The sequence below is a fragment of the Oncorhynchus clarkii genome, chromosome 1, assembly GCF_045791955.1.
Source record: "Oncorhynchus clarkii lewisi isolate Uvic-CL-2024 chromosome 1, UVic_Ocla_1.0, whole genome shotgun sequence".
In the NCBI taxonomy this organism is placed as follows: Eukaryota; Metazoa; Chordata; class Actinopteri; order Salmoniformes; family Salmonidae; genus Oncorhynchus; species Oncorhynchus clarkii.
In genome coordinates this window covers 67,321,772-67,335,192 of record NC_092147.1, presented here as the reverse complement: position 1 = coordinate 67,335,192, position 13,421 = coordinate 67,321,772, and the positions used below count along the sequence as shown (strand labels likewise).

The 13,421-nt window shown below is 42.1% G+C and overlaps 1 protein-coding gene across 1 annotated transcript in view; it reads left to right on the top strand.

Annotated features, from left to right (window-relative positions):
• The window catches only part of LOC139410830 (heat shock 70 kDa protein 12A-like), a 48,993-nt gene extending 35,965 nt beyond the window's left edge, over nucleotides 1-13,028 (top strand). The window contains exons 8-12 of the mRNA XM_071156382.1: nucleotides 1,171-1,257; nucleotides 2,112-2,216; nucleotides 2,495-2,753; nucleotides 5,717-5,820; nucleotides 8,186-13,028. Of these exons, the coding sequence (XP_071012483.1) occupies nucleotides 1,171-1,257; nucleotides 2,112-2,216; nucleotides 2,495-2,753; nucleotides 5,717-5,820; nucleotides 8,186-8,817 (1,187 nt within the window). The 3' untranslated portion in view covers nucleotides 8,818-13,028. The remainder of the gene's footprint in view (nucleotides 1-1,170; nucleotides 1,258-2,111; nucleotides 2,217-2,494; nucleotides 2,754-5,716; nucleotides 5,821-8,185) is intronic.
• The last annotated feature ends 393 nt before the right edge of the window (nucleotides 13,029-13,421 follow it).

The window sequence follows — 13,421 nt, the reverse complement described above, 5'->3', positions numbered from 1 at the left end:
TTTCCTTTATAGACTCTGTAATGGCCTGTTTCAGGCTGTGTCTGGTCAGCTTATGAACACATACTGTAACACTAGCAGAGTTTGTATGTTTCCTGTATATCTCTACATTCCTGTAAAATGCTTAGTTTGTTGTCCAAAATGGTGCTCAATGTGTCCCAAGGCCACATACAGGATTTCAGAACTAGTGAGGTCAATGTAGCGCCATCCAACGGATATATCATTTACTAATAATAATTATGGAATATTAAGTTGGTTTGAAATAAACCCTGTGATGAATAGTCAGATTGTGTGTAGGCCTAGCGCCTTGCCTCCAGTAGCAATGCAGAGGTCAGAGAGAGGTCGGAAAAAAAGAAGAGGGTGCAAGTCAATATCCCCAAGTCTAATGCTGGGGTTTCCAACAGGATGTTACAACTCTTTTTGTGTTGGAAGAGAAGTGTACTCTCTGTCCAGCTGCTGCTGTTTCCTCCTTACATTAACTTTCCCATAATGGCTGCCCCTCTACTCGAGCAGCTTCCACCATCGCTAACTCACAGCGTTCCTGGAAGTTTATTTCTTCATTTTGTTGTCTGTGTTTTGACATGTTGATGGAAGAGGTAATGGTGCCATAGATCGACCCCACTCTCACGCCTTCCGGAGAGCTAATAGGAGTAGAAAATTCCTCTTTCCTCTTTGTGTTTCCCCTCTGTTGGAGGAAATGTCCTTCTGACGTCTTGATCGCTGTGGTCATGCTACTACTACTGTCTCTTTGTGTTTTCAGCCAGTGATTACAAGGTCCGTATGTGATTAATCCCATCATTAGCCCATAAGTACTGATCATAAGAGCATTCTCCAGTTTTGAACATTTAATGTAAAATGTCCTTGTTCTTTCATCCCTTTGCAACTAACACATTTTTTCCCTGTGTAGGAATACTATTTCATCAGCAACACACTGATAAAGCACAGTTTCAAAATGAGTACATGAATTGAAACACTAGAAACTGTCAACCCAGAATCTCTGAGATGGGTACCTGCGGTGAAGCCATAGTCTAGAGTTCTATCGCTGACTTCACATCTAGACATCATGTAACCCTATCATCCTGTTGCTTGACTTACATTGTATGACCCACACAGCTTCACCAAAGCGCTTTCACCCTTCTCACACTCGGTCATTCTCTCTCTGTCAATAACCAGCCAAGGAGCCTGTCCGGAGCAAACGGCAGAGCCGCACCTTTTTGGTGGAAAATGTCATAGGGGAGCTTTGGTCGGAGCTGGACGAAGGTAGAGTCTCCTTCAATCTTTTACGCTTCGGTTTCTCTCTCCCTCCTTCCTCTCTCTACATTATTTGCTCTTGCTGTTTCTTATACTGCTGCTCATGCATCGTGCTGGTTATTCACTACCCTAAAAAACAACGACATGCTTATTGAGTGGGGGGGATCTTCTCTACTTAATGTCTTTCTAGTTTTTGCTTATAACCTCATGCTTTTACGGTCTAATCGGTTACTTTTCTCTACTAATCAAATGCTTCCTGTAGGTTTAGCTGGATGTTGACATGTCATGGATCATATGGTTGTTTAGATCAGTGGTTCCCAACCAGGGGTACTTGGACACCTGGGGGTACTTGGCCTATCCACAGGGGGTACTTGAAAAGACTTATGAGACCATATGTTTACTGGTAAAATGCACATGAAGGGGTACTTCAGGGGTACTCCAGGCAGAGCAAAATTCAGTTGGTGCTACAGTAAGCAAAACATGTTGGGAATCACTGGTTTAAATGACCACATAGTGATTACTGACCACTGTCACAGTGTGGGCATGGTGATAATATAAGTTATTCACTGTATGAAAGGACTGTAATCCAGTATAGCAATTGGTTTGTCCTCTATCTCCCTCCTCCATGCCCCTGATACAGTATAGTAGCTACACTGTATCTAGGTCGCTAGTACCCACTTGGGATTTTAGGGTTTGACAGTATCATGACTACTTGTGTTCAACATCCTCTGAGTGTGTCCCAAAAACAGAAGCTGCTTTTAGAGGAAAATGTTAGAAGTCATGCTTCAGAGGCGCTATTGGCTACCGCTATAGTCTTCTGCCCCTTGTCCTCCAATGACATTTCTCTCGCTCCGTGTCGCCAGGTGACACCTATGTGGTGGTTGACTGTGGTGGCGGAACGGTTGACCTCACGGTCCATCAGATACAGCTCCCCGAGGGACATCTCAAGGAGCTCTATAAGGCCTCAGGTACAGAGACTGCTCAATGCTCATATAGCAGCTCTCGCTGTATGCATGTTACACTGAGATGGATCAAGGCAGTGTCCTCAACACAACAACAATCACATTATTCTGGCTGTTATATTGCATTGTGGGGTGGATGCTTGGACCCCTAGACTAAAAAATACTTTCATAGCAGAAGTGTAGCGGTAGGCTTAATCAGGGTCCATGCAACCAACTCTATGAGTTCTATGGACTCTTGAGTCATTTGAGCTGTTATTGACCGACACTCATTTTCGCCTTCTCAGGCGGTCCTTATGGCTCCATTGGTATTGACTATGAATTTGAGAAGCTCCTGTGTAAGATCTTCGGGCCCGACTTCATCGACCAGTTTAAGATTAAGCGGCCGGCTGCCTGGGTGGATCTGATGATCGCGTTTGAGTCCAGGAAACGGGCGGCGGCCCCGGACAGGACCAACCCCCTGAACATCAACCTGCCCTTCTCCTTCATCGACTACTACAAGAAGTTCAGAGGTCACAGTGTGGAACACGCCCTGCGCAAGAGCAAGTGAGTGTGTGTGTGATTAGGGAGAAGGGTTAGAGGACTGGTACAGGATACCGCGCACACCGAAAGTCTAGAGCTCAATCAACTCCCTATTGAGTGAATACCCTATTACCCAAGCATGTGTCTGAATAATATGTCCTAGCTGTCAGATGTAATATACACTGAGGGTACAAAAAATAGGAACACCTGCTCTTTCCATGACATAGACTGATGTCATGTGCTAAATCCACTTCAACAGCCGGAAGCAGGTGAAAAAGGTAACTCAAATAACCATATTCAACCAAGCTAATTTCCAATTCCTATGACATTTTTTGATTACAGAGCAAAACTGTACTTCAAATCTTTTGATACTCCCCCACTTAACATACTACTTGACCAGTTGGGCCCAAGCTTGCTATACAACATTAAAACCCATTCAGTCTGTCTGCAAACAGGCTCTCAAAGTGCTTGATAGGAAGCCCAATAGCCATCATCACTGTTATATCCTCAGAAAGCATGAGCTCCTGAGTTGGGAAAATCTTGTGGAATACACCTACGCATGTCTCGTATTCAAGATCCTAAAATGGCCTGACTCTCCCTCCACTTAGTACTTTTGTTAAACAGAAAACCCAAACCCATGGCAGCAGATCCACAAGGTCTGCCATGAGAGGTGACTGAATAGTTCCGTTAAGGAAGAGCACCTTTAGTCAATCTGCTTTCTCTGTGAGAGCTTCCCATGTCGGGAACACACTTCCATCAGACACACAACTGCACCACCTATCGCACCTTCACAAAAAACTTGAAGACATGGCTAAAGGCCAATCAGACTTGTGAACATAATCCCTAACTGTGTATTGTCACGTTCCATGTTGTCTGTAGCTTGTGAGATGTGGAAACACTGTTGCTTTTATATATTTTGTTTTGTTGCTTTTCGTGTTAGGTTCCTCTATCTGTGTGCTACGTGTTGCTTGTTCTATGTTGCTCTGCATGTGCTCACTGCTCATTGTTTGTCTGTATTGTTATTGTAATTGTTTTTAATAACCTGCCCAGGGATTGCGGTGGAAAATTAGCCGGTTGGATACACCAGTACTTTTACAGAAACGTTTATTAATGTGCACTGTCCCTGTAAAAATACACTCAAAAATAAACTCAGTGTAGATAAAGGGGAGGAGACAGGTTAAAGAATGATTTTTAAGCTCATTCTTAAGAAGAAACTCACTATTAGGAAGTGATGCTTTGTACACTCAGTGCATGTTTACTTGGTGTATGTATCCATGTGAATACACACAAGCTTCCTCTGCACAGATTTCATTTTCATCACAGAAACATTTAATGACCAACTTGCGACATATTACAATATATTTTCCATTATATACCAGGGAATTCAGAATTCACCATCTTTCCCCCTCCATTACCTCAGTCAGCTCATTAACAGACAGCAGGGTTCTCTATTCTCAGCCAGGCTAGAGAGTGATATCAGAGTGATACAGGGTCTTTATGTAAGCAAGCTTTATTTGAATGTTATTCAGTCATTTTTTATGAATTCAAGTGCACAATACTGCACCAAACATTAATTTGGGTAAAACTACTACTGTCCATACTACAGTGTGTAGGCAGGAAGAAAGCATTTCAGACTTGTGTCTTGGCTGTAATAATTTGAACTGAATGAACCTGAGTGAGAATACTTAGTCAGCTACTTACACTAGTCTAGTGTATTGTACATACACTAGACTAGTATCTCACTTTGATACCACCCTGTAGTCTGGGTGTTAACAGTCATGTCTTGCATGCGTACAGATTTTCATCTCTTATTAAAATCATGGGACCCTTAAAGACATTCAGATTCCCGAAACCTGAGCCTCCAGTGGTCCTGTGGGCCCTCTGACTCACAGTCATAACTGTAAATCATTTGGTCTGTCTCACTCTGCTGGAGAAGCCTTTGTGTGAAAGAGTGTGTGTATGTGTGCACTGGCAAGCACACACACACTCACAAACACCTGGGAGAATACTCAAACGATACCAGATGGATTCTATACACTCCTATAAGATATGTTAATTGGGTTCCCGAGTGGCACAGCCGTCTAAGGCACTGCATCTCAGTGCGAGAGGTGTCACTACAGACCCTGGTTCGATTCCAGGCTGTATCACAACCAGCCGTGATTGGGAGTCCCATAGGGCGGTGCACAATTGTCCCAGTGTCATCCAGGTTAGGGTTTGGCTGGGGTAGGCTGTCATTGTAAATACGAATTTGTTCTTATCTGACTTGCCTAGTTAAATAAAGTTTAAATAAAATGTTACAACAAGAGCAGAGTGAGGGGAATACAGTATACAGTACATATTTAAAAAAAACACTGGTCTCATGAAAGAAGCTCACGTGAGCTACTGTATTGAGGCAGACACCACTTATCCATTGTTCTCCTACAGACGTAAATGTAACCCACCAGCTCAATTTGGGTCTTATTTAGCAACATTTTAAATAGTGTTTTTTTACACTGGATAAAAGAAGATACTCAGAGCCACAACATGGTATATCATACACTGCATTTGAGGAACAATGGGAAAGTAATTCTGCTTTGAAAGTTGATAAAGCTGCAATCCCACCTTTGAGAAAATGGCCCTTGAGGACACATATGTTCAAATGTCTCTCCTGTGAAGTAGGGACATGTGACATATGCCCAGCTTCCTGAAACGGGTCACCAATGAATTCCATAGAGAGCTCACTGTGTTAAATCTCCATATAGATAATATACCAAGCAAAAGGGGTAAAACGTTGTGGAAGACACAGTGATTTCCTTATATCCATTCAGGGGACTGTAAAAAAAGGTTTTGTTTCCTAAAGACATCATAGGTCAGATACTGTACTGAAAGAGAAGGAAGACTGGTTCATGGTGCATTGTATCAGTGCTTTTACAGTTGCCTACCAATCTACTGGTAATCAGAGCAGGGTCAATAATGGCATGCTTATCTCTCCTCTCTTGTCTCTGCAGTGTGGATTTTGTGAAGTGGTCCTCCCAGGGCATGCTGAGAATGAACCCTGATGCCATGAATGCCCTCTTCAAGCCCACAATAGACCACATCATTCAGCACCTCAGTGAGTAGCAGCTCTTACTAATACAAACCCCATTTTTGTTAAACACTGAGGGACTACATATACAGTCGTGGCCAAAAGTTCTGAGAATGACACAAATATGAATTTTCACAAAGTCTGCTGCCTCCGTTTGTATGATGGCAATTTGTATATACTCCAGAATGTTATGAAGAGTGATCAGATGAATTGCAATTAATTGCAAAGTCCCTCTTTGCCATGCAAATGAACTGAATCCCTCAAAAACATTTCCACTGCATTTCAGCCCTTCTACAAAAGGACCAGCTGACATCATGTCAGTGATTCTCTCGTTAACACAGATATGAGTGTTGACGAGGACAGGGCTGGAGATCACTCTGTCGTGCTGATTGAGTTCGAATAACAGACTGGAAGCTTCAAAAGGAGGGTGGTGCTTAGAATCATTGTTTTTCCTCTGCCAACCATGGTTACCTGCAAGGAAACATGTGCCGTTATCATTGCTTTGCACAAAAAGGGCTTCACAGGCAAGGATATTGCTGCCAATAAGATTGCACCTAAATCAACAATTTATCGGATCATCAAGAACTTCAAGGGGAGCGGTTCAATTGTTGTGACGAAGGCTTCAGGGCGCCCAAGAAAGTCCAGAAAGCGCCAGAACCGTCTCCTAAAGTTGATTTAGCTGCGGGATCGGGGCACCACCAGTACAGAGCTTGCTCAGGAATGGCAGCAGGCAGGTGTGAGTGCATCTGCACGCACGTTGAGGCGAAGACTTTTGGAGGATGGCCTTGTGTCAAGAAGGGCAGCAAAGAAGCCACTTCTCTCCAGGAAAAACATTGGGGACAGACTGATATTCTGTAAAAGGTACAGGGATTGGACTGCTGAGGACTGGAGTAAAGTAATTTTCTCTGATGAATCCCCTTTCTGATTGTTTGGGGCATCCGGAAAAAAAGCTTGTCAGGAGAAGACAAGGTGAGCGCTACCATCAGTCCTGTGTCATGCCAACAGTAAAGCATCCTGAGACCATTCATGTGTGGGGTTGCTTCTCAGCCAAGGGAGTGGGGCTCACTCACAATTTTGCCTAAGAACAAAGCCATGAATAAAGAATGGTACCAACACATCCTCTGAGAGCAACTTCTTCCAACCATCCAGGAACTATTTGGTGACGAACAGTGCCTTTTCCAACATGATGGAGCACCTTGCCATAAGGCAAAAGTGACAACTAAGTGGCTCGGGGAACAAAACATCACAATATTTTGGGTCCATGGCCAGGAAACTCGCCAGACATTAATCCCATTGAGAACTTGTGGTCAATCCTCAAGAGGCGGGTGGGCAAACAAAACCCCACAAATTCTGACAAACTCCAAGCATTGATTATGCAAGAATGGGCTGCCATCAGTCAGGATGTGGCCCAGAAGTTAATTGACAGCATGCCAGGGCGGATTGCAGAGGTCTTGAAAAAGCAGGGTCAACACTGCAAATAGTGACTCTTTGCATCAACCTCATGTAATTGCCAATAAAAGCCTTTGACACTTATGAAATGCTTGTAATTATACTTCAGTATTCCATAGTAACATCTGACAAAAATATCTAAAGACCCTGAAGCAGCAAACTTTGTGGAAATTAATATTTGTCATTCTCAAAACTTTTGGTCACGACTGTACTGTAGTGTCTGAGAGATGTAGCCTGTGATGATTATACAGTAGGAAGCTGTCAATGTGTTTGCCTGCAAGGGTTGAAACCTGAAAGGCAAATCAGCGTGAGTGAAAGACTCAGTGTGGAAAGGGTGTCAGTCATCCATTTTTATGAGCTGAGGTTTCTGAACTTACAATCAAAATGGCTGAGGTTCCCAATGTTTCCTTGTAACTCGCAAATCTAAGGTTTAGAAATACTGCAGCCTATCTAATGCTAATCTAATCTATTGGTCCTGCTGCTGTCTTGAAAAAGAGACATATCTCAACTGACCTAGATGAATAAAGCATGATTATGTTTTCAGTTTGGATCATCTCCATACAGTATGTGAGCTTCCCACCCAGGCTTAATTGAAAGCATGCCCATCCCATTCCAAGCTCAAAGGAGTTGAGATCCCGAAGAGTCATTTGGGGAGTGCACACTGTACCCCTAAGTGTTCCTCTCACTGTACATTGAGCAGTCTTCCCAGTACTCCCACCTAGAATAAACCAACCTACTACAATAATGTATGCAGTGGTTTTGGACAGAGAGTAAGAAGTGGGTCACATTACTTAATTCCTAGAGTAAACAACTTGTTTGTTGAAGAGGTTTTTAATGGAGTTACTAATGGCATAACACATCTGCTAATGCCTGCAGAAAATTGACATTTTACTTCACATACTGTTGAGTAGAACTCCTGTTGAATAATAACTCTTCCTTTCAGCTGACCTCTTTGATAAGCCGGAGGTGTGTGACATCAAGTTCCTGTTCCTGGTGGGCGGCTTCGCTGAGTCGCCGCTGCTGCAGCAGGCGGTGCAGAACATGCTGCATGGCCGCAGTCGCATCATCATCCCCCATGACGTGGGCCTCACCATCCTCAAGGGGGCCGTCCTCTTTGGCCTGGACCCCAGCGTCATCAAGGTGCGCCGCTCGCCCCTCACCTACGGCGTGGGCGTCCTCAACCGCTACGTAGAGGGCAAGCACCCACCTGACAAGATGCTGGTGAAGGACGGCACGCGCTGGTGCACCGATGTCTTCGACACCTTCATTGTGTGCGACCAGTCCGTGGCCCTGGGCGAGACGGTGAAGCGCAGCTACACGCCTGCCAAGCCCAGCCAGCAGGTCATCATCATCCACATCTACTGCTCGGAGAAGGAGGGCGTGGGCTTCATTAGCGAGCCGGGCGTGAGGAAGTGCGGCACGCTGCGGCTGGATGTGACTGGTACGGAAACCAGCGCCGCACGCCGTGAGATCCAGACGCACTTGCAGTTCGGGGACACGGAGATCCGGGCCATGGCGGTGGACGTGGCCACCTCGCGTACTGTCAAGGCTAGCATCGATTTCCTCGCTCAGTAAATAGGGTGACAGAACCAGAGGGTCAAAAGGTCATAGGAAGTGAAATCTCCAGCAGCACAGCACACAATGAACCAGAGGACAGTGGCTAGAATACTGTAGCAGTATATTGATCTTTAGGCCTGTTCAAATTCCCTGTAGCATGATAAGTGCTAGTTTGTTTCTGCTTTAGCTAACTCCTTGGTCAGAAACAAACAAGCTCTCAGGTTTTCTACCATCTGTGTATGTACTGTGTCTAGTCTTAAATGCAGGCTATATTGATGTGCTCTGCTCTAGAGATTTACACAGACTTGCAGATATTGCTACTGATACATGCAGCCTTGTTTCAGGTTCATTGTGTGTTATCTGTAGTTGTGTGCTGTAGCTGTTTTAGGTCATGGTAGATGGATACTGTAGTGGATACTGTAGTACTCCTCTTACAGCGACAACATCATGCTATGACACAATGCTGCACAAACCTCAGTGTCCTCTTCAACCCTGGCTCATGGGACCGTCTTTTCATAACTCCTATGATTATTAAGACATTTAAAACCAAACCCCTGGGGCTTCCATGAACATGCAGTTATATACACTAGCATTCAGATACTTAACCTACTCATCAGACCAGAGTTGTGAGTCATGGTTGGAGACCACCTGAGATGACGAGGGAAGGCAGTGGTTCTCCAACAAAAACACTCCATTTGATCCGTTTTCAACAGTAAAACGTTACAGCAGGGGTGTCAAACTCATTCCACGGAGGGCCGAGTGTGTGCAGGTTTTTGGTTTTTCCTTTCAATTAAGACCTAGATAACCAGGTGAGGGGAGTTCCTTACTAACTAGTGACCTTGATTAATCCATCAAGTACAAGGGTGGAGCGAAATCCCGCAGACACTCGTCCCTCCGTGGAATAAGTTTGACACGTGCTTAACAGGGTAGCTTTCGAATCTGTATTTATCTCTACCGTCTCCTGTGGGTCGGCCCAAGATGTCATAAAAAGGAGTTCTATTACCATACGAAAACAAACTTGGTGCATTAGCTTTAAAAATGTTTGGTCAAATTTAGTCAGACAGTCTCCTATCCTGTCAACAATATATGTTTAATGGTTTAATGTGTACTGCGAACAAATCTGTGTTGGAAATATAGAGAGACTAACAGCCACCTGTTTAGACACCAGACTAAAGACATGAATTTCTCACAAACAACGTAAAAATCCACCTCACTGGTTAATATGTTGCGCTGATCCACAGCCAAATGTATATCCTTGAATGTGAAAAGTGGCAGAGTTGACAATGCTGCTAGCTGAACCTGCAAACTGATTTGAATATAACCATTGCCATGTGCTTTGTGCTTTGTTGTTGCCTTCATTTGTTATGCTTATGATTCAACGGAGGACAAAAAGCCACTTAATTTCCTTTTTGAATATTTCATATTCCGGAGATTTCTGTACAATTGCAGGCCCTTAAAAAGGAAAGATTACATTGAAAATATGTTTATTCCTGTAAATACAGTATTTAAATATTGTACAGATTTGTTGCGTTATTATTTTAGCAGCTTTAGAACAGAGAGTGTGTGCTTTCACGCAGACACCTTATTTCATTATTCTCACCAGCCATGCATGGCATGTGTCAAGGCAGAATTTGAATGGCATATTCATCGACAATGAGTGAAAGTGAACGTTGCCTGTGTGTTGCTCTGCGATTGAAAAAAGAAACTTGAATACCTTTGCCCTTAAAACATGAGTGGTTATTGTTATGGAACATGGAGTTTCTTTGGGTTGGGAAAACCCTTTTTAATTTTTTAATTTTATTAAATGTTTTTATTGATATTGGTAAGACAGGTAGGTACACATGGACAAGAAACAAGTGCAAAACCAAACAGGACAAAGATTTCCCCTCCCACAGAACTTCCCTAACCCATAGTATGATTAGTGGTTCACAGTAGCAGTCTACAGAGTCATGCGCTGATGAAAGAGCAATTACGTTTCTTTCACTACCGATGTAGGATCTTAATTTGATCCCTCTTTTGTTGATGAGAATTTTCCTGCACAGCAGGAAGTGCAAATTTGTAGTATATTCAAAGTTTAAAAAGGCTTCTATAAAGTTTGTAATTTCCACTTTAATATTTCAGACTCGATTTGCCCTAATTTAAAATGTATCATACCCTACAAAAAAATGTCCATTAATTATAATCCACATAATAATTTACATTTCCTGTTGCTGCTGGATTATTTGACAAATTGACTCAAATTAAGATCCTACATCTGCAGCCTCATGCATACGTGCTAAAGATATTTCCATGTGGGTAAATCATTTTGTTTGCTGTGCAACTGTCAATTTGTATTTAGTTTAGATTACATTTTTTAAATGGGTTTGGTTTATGAAAAACCTGCATTCTGGTTTATGAAAAACCTGTATTCTACATTCAAATGATCGATAGTAAATCTTTGTTGGCTCTTTCTAACGACAGTAATTGCCAATTCAAAACTATCCTTCAACCACCCTGCAAATAATATAAAGTGACAGTTCCAAATCTCTGCCCTTCTCTCCCAAACAATAGTAATAAAAGAGCAATAACACAAGGTGTTGTTCCTTACCACGATTTAACACAACCATTAAAAAATTTTGTGCTGTGCTTCCATTTTAAATTTGCTTCAAGGCTGCAGCTACTGGAAGCTGATGTTGAAAGTATTATCCCCTAAATCAAGTATCGATGGAAGGAAACAGCAAAATAAAAACAACTTGATATTTAAAGATTGTGAAAATCTATAACCTTGTTCAATGAAAAATAAAGATACAATTAATAGCTTTGCAAGTTATAGCGCAGACAATGCAGGATAACCTTATTTGAAGGTTTATGGTCTTTCTTCAGTGTTCCTCTATTTAAATGAGGTCTTCACGGAAAACTCTGAATTTAGGTTGGTCTCCCGTTGATTTGTTGATGTGAAAAAGTGCACAAGCTTTGATCTATGATGCTGCCTATGGCACTCTCCTGCAATGCACGTTTTGCATGAGTAACTCTTTACGAATGGTGAGAAAACATCATTTCTAACAACACTTTTTTAGGTTTGAGGTTTAGGTGTGGTGATAATGTTACACCACCATGTGTGGAGAAAAGTGTGGCCTTTTCAAATCCAGATGCAATGACAAATGAACCATTAACTGTGAAGGCGACGTTTGTACATGTCCCAATCACTCATCTCACCCACTGTTATCAGAGCAGATCTGTTCAATCTATGGAAAGCCCTGAAGTGCTTTCTCCATCCTAATAACTAATATCATATTAATCTATATGTCATGTTAATCTAGCTGCACCTTCCCCATCCCCACCATTATATGGAGGCCAATGTATGACTACTAAGTTGAAGGAAATAAAAATACATCATTTTGTTTCTTTCATGTATTTCTACTTTGATAAATACCATGTATTTTGTGCAGCCTCCAGTATATTGTAATGCACAAGATGCTGTATGTAGTTGCTTTACTGTGTACTCAAAGCTATGTCAGAATTGTATGTTTAGCTAAAGTTTGCATTGTATGTAGTTTATAATGCAAAAGAAGATGACAACTGGCACGCTAAAGAGAGTAAATATGTTGAATTCTATGGTAATTTATGAATCTGGAGTTGAATGGGTGGATAGGCAATTAAGGAGCATAATTGTAGCTAGCTTCTGCATACCAAAATAGAAAGTGCTTAACTCTTAATCTAGATTTTACAATATTACAGGACATACACGTTCACTGCTACTTGATTCTGTGCTTGTTGTAGAACAAGTGACTTCACTATTCTGCCAAATTTGACATTCTTACTTAATGTTTCACAAATCACAAATTTTTCAGTTTATCTTTGGGTTGACGCACATGTGATTTTTCTACTGTTGAGTTACAAGTCTCCTGCTCTTACCATTTTAACTCAAATGTGTTGTATCCACAGCCAAACTGTCATCCAATAAAATGTAGGTGTATTTCAAAGAATATCTGACGACCTGTTGTTATTAGTTTCTGGTGTCATGACAGCCCGAGGGCATGCTGGTTTTATGACATACAGTACATGATACACATCAAAAACACATATGACAACCCTTCACACATAAATAACAGGACGAAAGGCAGAAAACAGACTATATAAAGCTTTTACATATTGCCAGTGCAGTGTCTGTAACCAGTCAAATGTGTTTTATCACTAATATTGGAAACAGCTACAATGTATTCTGCAATAAATCAAAAGTTTGGAAATCCTATTCAAGCTAATTTTATTTGTCTATGTATTCTCTTCAGTGTTAGGAATATTTGATGAGGAAAGTCCAACACAGCTGCAGATCTTTAAATGGGTGTGGCCAATTTGGATCTGTGCCCTCGGGAGCCAAAAACGAGAATATCTGAAAAGCAACACTGCTCTCCAGTGGATATTTTTAGAAACTACAGTACCTGAGACGCGTAATAGCATTGAAATTATGGAATATCTTGTACTGTGTGTAGTGATACCCTGCTTCACCAACTGTACCTGTTTTTGAGACAGTTCCAACTCAGTGGCCTATATCTCCATGATAATAAGAGCTCTAAATTATTTCAAATGTTGGTGCTCATCTGTTTCTGATCTCTCCACCCAGTCCAGAAGAGTTTATAGGAAGA